General features: G+C 46.5%; 1 protein-coding gene across 1 annotated transcript in view; it reads left to right on the top strand.

Annotated features, from left to right (window-relative positions):
* The window catches only part of LOC130381404 (zona pellucida sperm-binding protein 3-like), an 8,763-nt gene extending 3 nt beyond the window's left edge, over positions 1–8,760 (top strand). Inside the window, exons 1-11 of the mRNA XM_056589017.1 lie at positions 1–339; positions 604–706; positions 1,016–1,134; positions 1,400–1,518; positions 2,503–2,606; positions 3,812–3,989; positions 4,941–5,058; positions 6,025–6,116; positions 6,572–6,672; positions 7,732–7,878; positions 8,589–8,760. The exon at positions 1–339 is cut by the window's left edge and continues 3 nt beyond it. Of these exons, the coding sequence (XP_056444992.1) occupies positions 79–339; positions 604–706; positions 1,016–1,134; positions 1,400–1,518; positions 2,503–2,606; positions 3,812–3,989; positions 4,941–5,058; positions 6,025–6,116; positions 6,572–6,672; positions 7,732–7,878; positions 8,589–8,689 (1,443 nt within the window). The 5' untranslated portion in view covers positions 1–78 and the 3' untranslated portion in view covers positions 8,690–8,760. The remainder of the gene's footprint in view (positions 340–603; positions 707–1,015; positions 1,135–1,399; positions 1,519–2,502; positions 2,607–3,811; positions 3,990–4,940; positions 5,059–6,024; positions 6,117–6,571; positions 6,673–7,731; positions 7,879–8,588) is intronic.
* Positions 8,761–9,940: the final 1,180 nt, after the last annotated feature.

Genomic DNA, 9,940 nt, shown 5'->3' with positions numbered 1-9,940 from the left:
GCCGAGGCCTCATAGCCGGCTTTAAGGAACAACCTGTAACCCGCCGTGTAGCTCTCTGGATACACCGACCGCGGCACCATGCTTCCCGGGGAAACACTTTTGTTTCGGTTGGTGATCTGCGTTGTGTTAGCTGCCGACACCGCTGCTAGGTTCGAAGGGCAGGATTACCTTGAAAACAGGGACCACGGCAACCAAGTTGTTGGTAAACCAATCGATAACAGAAGGGAGGAACAGCTCAATGGCTATTTTTTTTTCCAACAATCAGTGGAAAAGCATGAGCGAACCCCAGAACCTACACCATCAGGGATGTGGGAATCTCAGTCCATGGCACCAACAAATGTAGGCAAGGCAACTTTACTTATACAGCACTTTTCTAAAATGCCTCACATGGAACATTGTCATAAAAGAGAAAAAAAACTAAAAGAAAATAAAGGCAAAGCAAAGAAATGCATTGTAATTGCACAAATAAATGAAGTAATAAAATATACAAGAGAAAATAAAAGAAAAGTTAAAAATAAATGTACTGTAACTTTTTTTTGTTTTGTTTTGTTTAACTCTCTAGTAGTTAGGCTTAACCCAAGTTAACTGAAGTTTAACTTTCAGGCGCTGGTCAAATTCCGGCCGAGAGACCCATGGTCGGCTCAAAGTGTGGTCGTGCACTGTGGTGAGAAGGAGGTCGCCATAGAGGTCAAACGGAACTTTCTGGGTAAATGCAGTTTTTTGGACTGATATTTAATTGGTTTCTATTAACTATAATTAAACAATGTTTTTCATAAGATATTCTATCAATATTCCCATTATGTGTTTTGGCACAGGGGTAAATGGATATTAGGAATGCTAATTAAATCATAAATAATTGATCTTATGGTGGAATACAATTCACCAAGTAAAAGTTACTTTTTAACAAATCAAGGGGGCAGAATTTGCCCTCAATTTGTTCATGCTGTACCAAACGCCGTTATTGTTTCAACCGAAGTGGTCGTCAGACGTGTCACCTGTCGTTCTCGTTTGCTAGGCAGCGGCCAGAGTGTCACGCCCTCCGACCTGAAGCTGGGCGGCTGCGCTGCGGTCGACGACGGGGGAGAGACCGTGCTGTTCCGCTCGGAGTTACCCGACTGCGGGAGCACTACGATGGTGTGTGTCATTTTACATTTACATTTAGCAGACGCTTTTAATCAAAGCCACTGACAATAATTTGTCAGAAGAAAGAGAAACAATATATCGCTGTCGGTAGGGTGTTCTTAGAAACAAGTGCCAAGCACTACCAATCGCTAGGTAAAGCCATTCCCAGTGATGGCTAGCTACTGCAGATGCTGTGTGTGTCTGTGTGTGTATGTATGTATGTATGTGTGTGTGTGTGTGTGTGTGTGTGTGTGTGAGCTATCCAATCGTCCCATAGATGACGGAGGATTCCCTCATCTACACCTTCACCTTGGTCTACGTGCCGACGGCCATCGGCACCACCTCAATCATAAAGACCAACGCCGCTCAGGTGAAGATTCAGTGCCATTATCCAAGGTAAGGAGATGGATGGTGTCTGTGTGTGTGTGGGGGGGGGCAGATTCTTTCATTGTCATCCAATCACTGCGCTGAAGGCCAAATAGCGCCCTGCCCCTCACCCCCCTCCCTCCCGCTCACCCAATCCTACGTGGCCATAATTCTTGAAGGGTGAACGGAGCAAAGTCGTTGACAATTGTGATGTCTTTGAGATGAAGTACCGGGTGTAGGCCTGTAGCGCTGACCTCGTTTCAACCCCCCCCCCCCTGCCATCCTCAACCCCTGCACCCCCTAATTTCTCCTCACTGCATTCTGGAGATGATGGTCGACTCCGCAGCACCTCGTCAGAAGTAACCTTGGACCGAAAATGGGCAGAAGTTAAATTGTGCCCAATTCCCTCGCTCTTGTGTAATGGCCGACCTACTTTTCTTTTGGGGAATAGCACGGGCCGAGGAACGTCTAGTGGCTGAGTCTACTGTTCGACTCTCGGATGAAAGCTACTGTGTTGATTTTAGCTAGGATAACAAAGCTAACCGTGCTACCTGCTCTTAATTAAATGGCGAGCATTTTTACAGCGCTTTTCTTACCAGTAGCAACTGGTAAGAAAAGCTGCAATATACGCTTTACATGGGGTTCATTCACCCGTTCATGCACACCGACGGCGGAGTCAACCACGCAGCTCGTCAGGAGCTGTCAGGGTGAGGCGTCTCGCTCAGGGACACCTGGGCACTCAGCTAGGAGGAGGAGGAGGTGGGTATCGAACCAGCAACCTTCCGGTTACCAGTCAACCCACTCCACGCCCTGAGCCACATGCAGCCCTAAGATACCCAGGCTAACCATGCTACCTGCTCCTAAGATACCTAGGCGAACCATGCTACCTGCTCCTAAGATACCTAGGCTAACCATGCTACCTGCTCCTAAGTTACCTAGGCTAACCATGCTACCTGCTCCCTCATTGACCCTAGCCTGAATTTGACGCCCCCCCCCCCCCCTGCTGTGTTCCAGAAAGCAGTTGGTGAGCAGCGACGGCGTGAGGCCCGACTGGAAGCAACACGCCTCCATCATGCTGGCAGAGCAGACGCTGCGCTTCTCCCTGCGTCTGATGACCGGTGAGGACGTGGTGTCGGCCATGACGGCTCGAGCTGACGTTATGATGGATATATTTTTGACGCTTTTGACACTGCGACATACCACAAGAAAACCAAAAAAAAAATCTGCAACTGGTTAGGGTTGGTCAGTGACTGACTGACTCTTTGTTAGTCAGACTAACTTTTTTATTCAGTCAGTCATTCTGACTCACTCTTTTTTAGTCAGTCTGACTGACTCTTTTTTTCGTCTGTCAGTCTGACTATTTTTTATTCAGTCATCCATCAGTCCCTGGTGCCCTATTCAACAGTAGAAATAGTTGGCTGCCAATACATTGGTGATTCTCTCAGCAGATGTATCTTGGACCAGGCTTGCTCTGCCAGGGAGTCCATTTTGTGGATTCTGTTTAAAACCTGCACAGCAGCAATTTGTGTTTTGTATTTTCTTGTATTTTCCTTCCCTTTGGTCTGTGGAGAAAAGGGTTGGAATAAAAGTGGTTTTTAATTCCTCGCCTCTTTCTCTGCAGACCAAAGGGAAAATAATAATAGAAAAGATAACAATAAATAATTGTCTAGGCATGGGTAGATGGGAGTTGTCATTCTTATGGCAATAATTAGATATATAATTATATAATAAAAAAAATATGTAATGGCTTTAGTGACAAGAAGTTGGAGCAGGAATCGGTATGTCTAAAGGCTTAGTTCTGGTTCAAAGTCGACGCAACGCCAGGGGGGTTTACAGACGAATCACGTCCTTGTGGACCCTCCGTGCGTCCGCCGCAAGGGCCTGACGTGCGCTCCCCAACAATGTTACCCTTTCGTCGAGGTAACGCAGCAGCAAGGGCTGTGATTGGTCCGCTCACTAAAAACCCGACGCAGAACCGAAACAGGTTCACGACGGCGATGAAGCGTGGTCATTGCGTCGACTAAACCATAACTAAGCCTTAACTGTCGTTGCTATCCCATTACCACAGCTCCTATATACTCAGGGTTGGCTAGATATCCAAATCCTGGACCCGATTGTACATCTGGGACTATTGGGTCCTTTCAGTCTATATGTGGTGCATACCTATTTATTTGTTACTGTAATATGTTGTGCTGTGCCCTGTCTTGATGTATCTTGACGTATATTGATTGATTGCACTTGAATAACCCCCCTGGAGGCTTATTAAAGTGCAATCGATCAATGATCAATCATCAGGTTCTGCAGCGTGTGTTTCTGTGTTCAGAGGACTGGCGGCAGGAGAGGCCGTCCTCCAGCTTCCGGCTGGCCGAGGTGATGTACGTCGAGGCCTCGGTCCAGCGGGGCCTCCACGTCCCCCTGAGGCTCTACGTGGACCGCTGCGTGGCCAGCCTGGAGCCCAGCGTCGACGCACAGCCCAGCTACGCCTTCATCACCAACCATGGGTGAGAGCTGCGCTTTCTGGGGCACGCGGCCCCCCGGCCCGGTGGTTCACCGGGTAGAGCGGGGGTTCGGCTTAGCTCAGGAGGTAGAGCAGTTGTCTTGTAACCGAAAGGTTGCTAGTTCGATCCCCAGCTCCTCCTAGCTGAGTATCGACGTGTCCCTGAGCAAGACACCTAGCCCTAACTGCTCCTGACGAGCTGGCTGTCACCTTGCATGGTTGACTCTGCCGTCGGTGTGTCAATGTGTGTATTAACCGATGTAAGTCGCTTTGGATAAAAGCGTCTGCCAAATGCCCTAATTGTAATTGTAGAGCGCAGACTGTTAATGGTGAAATATTATACCACCAGGTGTGGGTGGGATTACCCGTTACAAGCGGTAGATCAGTCTACCCAGCGGACCGTAGCGAATGTTACTCATCAATCCGTCGTACATCCAGGAGGACACGCCCACTTGTGATGTCAGAAGAGGCAGATTTTCAAAGCGGCTTGTAACGGCTAATCACACTCACACCTGGTGGTGTAATACAGTATTGTCACCTTTTAAGGCCCAGTCCGTGCCGCAGCGACCGCGGTTTGATTCCTGCCCGTGGTCCTTTCCTGCATGTCTTCCCCTCTTCCTCTCCCATACCTTCCTGTCTCTCTCAAGCTGCAATAGAAAGGATAAAACCTTCAAAGAAAATAAGAGATGCTGCTTTCTTTACGTGCATGTGTTTTGTTTTTTTGTTTTGGTTCTCAAACAACTCCTCCGTATCGCACATCGGCCCCACAGGGTCTGTTTCGGATTAACGATGGTGTGATTAGGATTCCCGATTTAGACTTTGAACTCTTATTAAACCGCGTTACCGCCGGCACACGTGAAGCTTGACGGATTCATTTTCACACACCTGGTGGTAAAATCATCGGGTAACCCTTTTTAATAAATGCCTGATTTTGTTGCCTTTTGCTCGTTCCAAGGTGTTTAACCGACGCTAAAGTGTCGGGAGGGCGATCGTTCTTCAAGGACCGAAGCCACGAGGACAAGCTCCAGTTCCAGATGCAGACCTCAAGGTTTCCCCAGGATCCCAGAGCCAAGGTAAATACCTCCACGAAACAGCTGCCACAAAACGGCTGCCTTTTCTTTTTTTTTTGATATATAATTGTTTATTGGTTTCAGAAAGAATACATTTAACAGAGAAAGAGGAATTATAATTAAAAACTAAATAAATTACAAAATAGATACATTTACATATACACATGAACATATATTATTATTTCATAATTGTTGTTTTTAATTAAAAAAAAAAAAAAAAGGCAATTTCGCCATTTCTACAATGATTTATATCATCAAAGATGGTGTTTCAAGGGTTTCAGAAACTTCTTCCGAAAAGTTTAGTTGTTTTGGTTTGTTTGTCTGGAGGAGACCCAGGAAGTGGATCTTGTTGGTCTGGATGAGCATGACCAGCTGGTGCGCGCATGAATTAATCGGCTGGCTGATAAACAGCTTTTGGAATCTCTTCCGCGGCTCAAATTCGACTTTTAATATTTGGTTTCATGCTCGTCTGGTGGGCACTTCCAAAAGTAGACATCTCTGCTTTTCCAGAGCACTTGGCTGCCTCCACCGCGGCGCTGATAAATCCTTGATCACAGAACAAGATGAAGTTCGCTTCGTGGGGGATGGAACCAGAACATGCCGGTTTTTGATTTATTTTTAAGGCACCGAACCTTGGAGGCATGATGGCTGGGGTGTTGTGACTGGCAGTTGAAAAGGTCCGTGTTCGAACCCCCAACGTTCATCTGGAGGTCCCGTTGATGTGTGGGACATTTGGATTAGATTCAGATTGTAAATAATAAAACTAACTGAATTTGAAGAGTTTCACTGATGTCGTTAATCAGAGGGGAGAGGTTGGTCATCTGGCTCAATGGAAGCCTAGTGTGCAGACATTGGGATTGAAACCAGAGCCTTATGGTTGATCTCACGGGGGAGTATGCTAGCCAAGGTGTGAGAAGTCAAGTCTTGACGTAATGCGTTTCCTCACTCTGGTCTTTCTCTTTTTGATAGATGTTCATCACATGTTCCCTGAAGGCCGTCATTCTCCCCATGGCAACCGATGCAGAACACAAAGCCTGCTCGTATCTGCCCGAAGCCAAAAGGTAACGGTGACCCCATGCGCAGATCAGCACACGGCTGGTCGAAGGAAGCAAAATGCACGTATTGTTGACAAAATAGACATGTAGTAATTGTATTCAACCGTGTGTTCTTTCGGTTAGTAAATTACAAAGATTACAAGATTGAAAATATGTTTTTCGAGATAGGTTTTTGTAAATAACATGAGCAAACCGTTTGCCTGTCCCTCAGACACTAAAAAACAGACCAAAAAAGTTGTATACCTCAAAGGGTATTTTAAGTAATGAGGTTCTGCGGACCACAACAACAAAGAATGCTGTCCCAGCCTAAAACAAACATCAGTTGCATAGCCTCCTCACAACATGCTAATAGCTTCGGCACGACACGCTCATGGCTTCGCTACGACATGGTAAACGCTGCGTCACAACATGCTTAATGTCTTCAGGTGGGTGTGAGCACTCTTTGTACTTCCTGTCCCCAGGTGGGTGGCCTCAGGTGGGGACAACCAGGTGTGTAGCTGCTGCGAGGCCACCTGCAGCACCCAGAGGAGGAGTCGGCGAAGCAGCCCCTCTTCAGATGAAGGTATGAACCCACAAGAACGCACAAACCCAACACCAAAATACAAGGCGTTATATTACTTGTATTACGGTATGACTGTAAGCTGTGGAAGATATTTGGACCTCAAAGGTGGCTCAAATATCAATCGGCACCGAAAAGGTGGAAAGACGCACATGGAAAGCACAGATGTCTCGTGTACCCCTAGGCCCCCCCCCAGAGCAAAATGACCCCTGACCTCAACCTGCGCCATCACTGACATGCTTCTCAGTTCATCGCCAGTCGCTTTGTCATAAAAGCTTTCACTAAATCAGTGGTTCTTCACTGGTGGGTCGCGAGCCATAAATGATTAGCCAGGGGGTTTTGAGTGGGTGGCAGAGCGTATGCCAAACCTTAATCTTTTACAACAAAGCCCATGAATGAACTAATGTTAGTGTTGTTTCATGTTTCGATGGCTCACTATTTCATCAAGTTCGGCCCAAATTGTTTCATCTTCTAGTTCGCTCCATTTTTGTTTTAACAGAACATGCCGGCATTGTTTCTTACTACAGTATTGGTGAATATATTTCCTGTTTTTGGGGTTGTGACTTAATGACTAATGACGCAGGAGACTCCTGAGGTTAGACCAGTTGAGGATCCACCACATTAACTGGTCATGGACCACTACACTAACTGGTCCGCACTATGAGACCCTGTCATACACTTATACTATCGATTTTATTGTTGGTTTTGGAAAAGTATTGAAGATGGCTTTCAGATGATAATAAGAAAAGAAAACTTCAAATTATTTTTACCCCAGAAAATAGGTTTTATCCTTTTACGGGTATTTTAAGTAAGGAGGTTTTGCTGACGACAACATCACTATAAAATGAATGTGATTTGCATTGAAGAGGGCTTTACAAAACGGACATTTGTAAATCGTCTTGACGTGTCGTTTCCATGACGAGTGTCGTCCCATTGTTCCTGCACCCTTTTAGAAATGCATCGGGACGATTCCCTTTCCGGCGGTTCGGCCTGTGTTAGTGATTCATCTGTTTGTTTTTAGACCTAAGCTGGATCTGTTTTTTTGTTTTTCGATTATTCTAGAGCCTGCGTGGGCGTGGGCAGGGGAGTCTACCCTAGGCCCCATCCTGGTGCAGGGAACGGCCCCAGAGAGGCTGGTGGGACTGCCGGACCTTTCCGGAGAGTTCTCCTCTTCGTTGGTGCCTCAGGGTCTTGAGCCCACACTGGAAGGTGAGATTCTAACGTGTGTGTGTGTGTGTGTGTGTGTGTGTGTGTGTGTGTGTGTGTGTGTGTGTGTGTGTGTGTGTGTGTGTGTGTGTGTGTGTGTGTGTGTGTGTGTGTGTGTGTGTGTGTGTGTGTGTGTGTGTGTGTGTGTCCTTTTTTCACATTGTGCCCGGGCTTAATCACGAAATTGCATCTTGACTGTATAGCCATTTAAAAGTCATTATATATGCACTCCCATTTGATTTTGGGAGCACTTTGTCTGCAGAGGAATCTTTTATTGCTCATTAAACAACCACATTTCTCTCACTTTTAGCGTTCCTGACGAAGTCCTATTAAATCACTGGTACAGAGGAACATCGTGTTTTATAACTACTCCTTCGCGTTCACTCCTCAACTCACTTCCTTTATTACTATTTCCACTCGCTTCCTCAACTCCTTCCCTCGACACGGTTCCTAAACTCACTTCCTCGCCTCTTTGCCTCGGCTCTCTTCCAAGATTACTTTTGCCTACACGCTTCCTCGACTCCTTCCCTTGACCCCTTCCCTCGATCCGCTTCCTCGACTCCTTCCCTCGATCCGCTCCCTTGACTCCTTTCTTTATTCCTCCCCCCCACTCGCATCCTCAATTCCTTTCCGTGCCCCTTCCCACCTCATCGTCCCCCTCCCTCGACTCGCTTCCTTTTACACCTTTCCTTGACTCCTTTCCTCCGCCCCAGAACCGGCCGTGTCAACCCTGGTGCTTTGCGGCTTGGCCTTGCTCCAGGTCGTCGTGGTGACAGCCGTCATCGTTTACAGAAGGACGCAGAAATCCAACTGACGCGGAAAGCCAACGGACACTCTTTGTACACTTTGTGATGAGACTATTAAATTGATTCAGTGGCGATTGTGCGTTTTGAATTCTGATTTCAATATACCTTTTTCCATTGATCCGTCAGGCCACACTAGTCTCTAGAAGTACATGAATGTTTATTGTAATACTTGGTTTGAGCTAATTATAGCTAGCTAAATTTCGAGGCAGCCTTTTGTTTCTCCTGGTCTCAATTGGGCTCATCTTTCTTACTCTGTCTAGGATACCTTGGCCTGTATGATCACCAAACCTGCCGAAGTTTCGTTTTTTAATATCTAGTGGGCTGGTTTCAAACACACAATCAGAAAGTTAATGTCCGCCATTATCATCTTACCTGCTTATCAGATTTTATGTTTCCAAAATATACGCTTTCATTTATTTGTGCAAATCCACAAATGAGCCAATGAGAAAATCGTTCGTTTTTTAAAAGAAAAACGGAAACTGCTCCCTTCTGTTGCATAAAAATCGAATCTCCATTCCTGTTGAAATTCAAATATTTTAGCTTTGGCCTTTTTTTTTCGGCTTCCAGCTCTAAACTCTCTCCCCCCTCCTCCCTCCCGCAGCTTTCGCGCCGGTGGCTGCGTTGTTCGTGTAATGACACTCATCATGCGCTGTTGCATGCGCAGCCGGAAAGACGAATAGCCATAATTAAAAAGCCCATAAAGGGAGATGGCTTTTATTACAGTAATATGTGAGCGAGCGCCGGCTTTAATGCGCTGTTTATCTCATTCCCTGCGCGCTCGGGACCAGCGCGTGACTGACTGCACAGCGCGCGCGCCGCCAGTGACCTGCGCAGCAGACACCTCTACGAGGCCCCTCGGGAGACATAAACAGACGCGCGTGACGACGCACCGAGCGCAATGGTGACGCGCACGAACACACTCGTATACACACTGTTTATACTTGCAGGCATGGACAAACACCCAAACGACGCCGTAAAGTTACGCTGGGATTTCTGCCTGATGGTGTGGTGTTTTTTTTTACTTGTTATTAATGGAGAAAACTGAGCAGGGATAAAAACTAAACAGAAGGGAACTGAGTTATCACCCTGCCTTCCTTGTCTGGGGTTTGAAAGACGGAATAAAGAGGAAAAAATAGTTTTCCTAGATTTTTTTTTTAGCTTACACACAAGTTTTAGCTGTTGGTAGACTGTAGAACAGCATATAGCCTATGGCAGCAAGCTGGCGTTGGATGCTATATAATGGCTCTTTCTGTCCCAAG

This window comes from Gadus chalcogrammus, chromosome 4 (genome assembly GCF_026213295.1).
Source record: "Gadus chalcogrammus isolate NIFS_2021 chromosome 4, NIFS_Gcha_1.0, whole genome shotgun sequence".
NCBI lineage: Eukaryota > Metazoa > Chordata > Actinopteri > Gadiformes > Gadidae > Gadus > Gadus chalcogrammus.
Note: the sequence above shows the minus strand (reverse complement) of the source record. Positions and strands in the feature narration are given on the sequence as shown.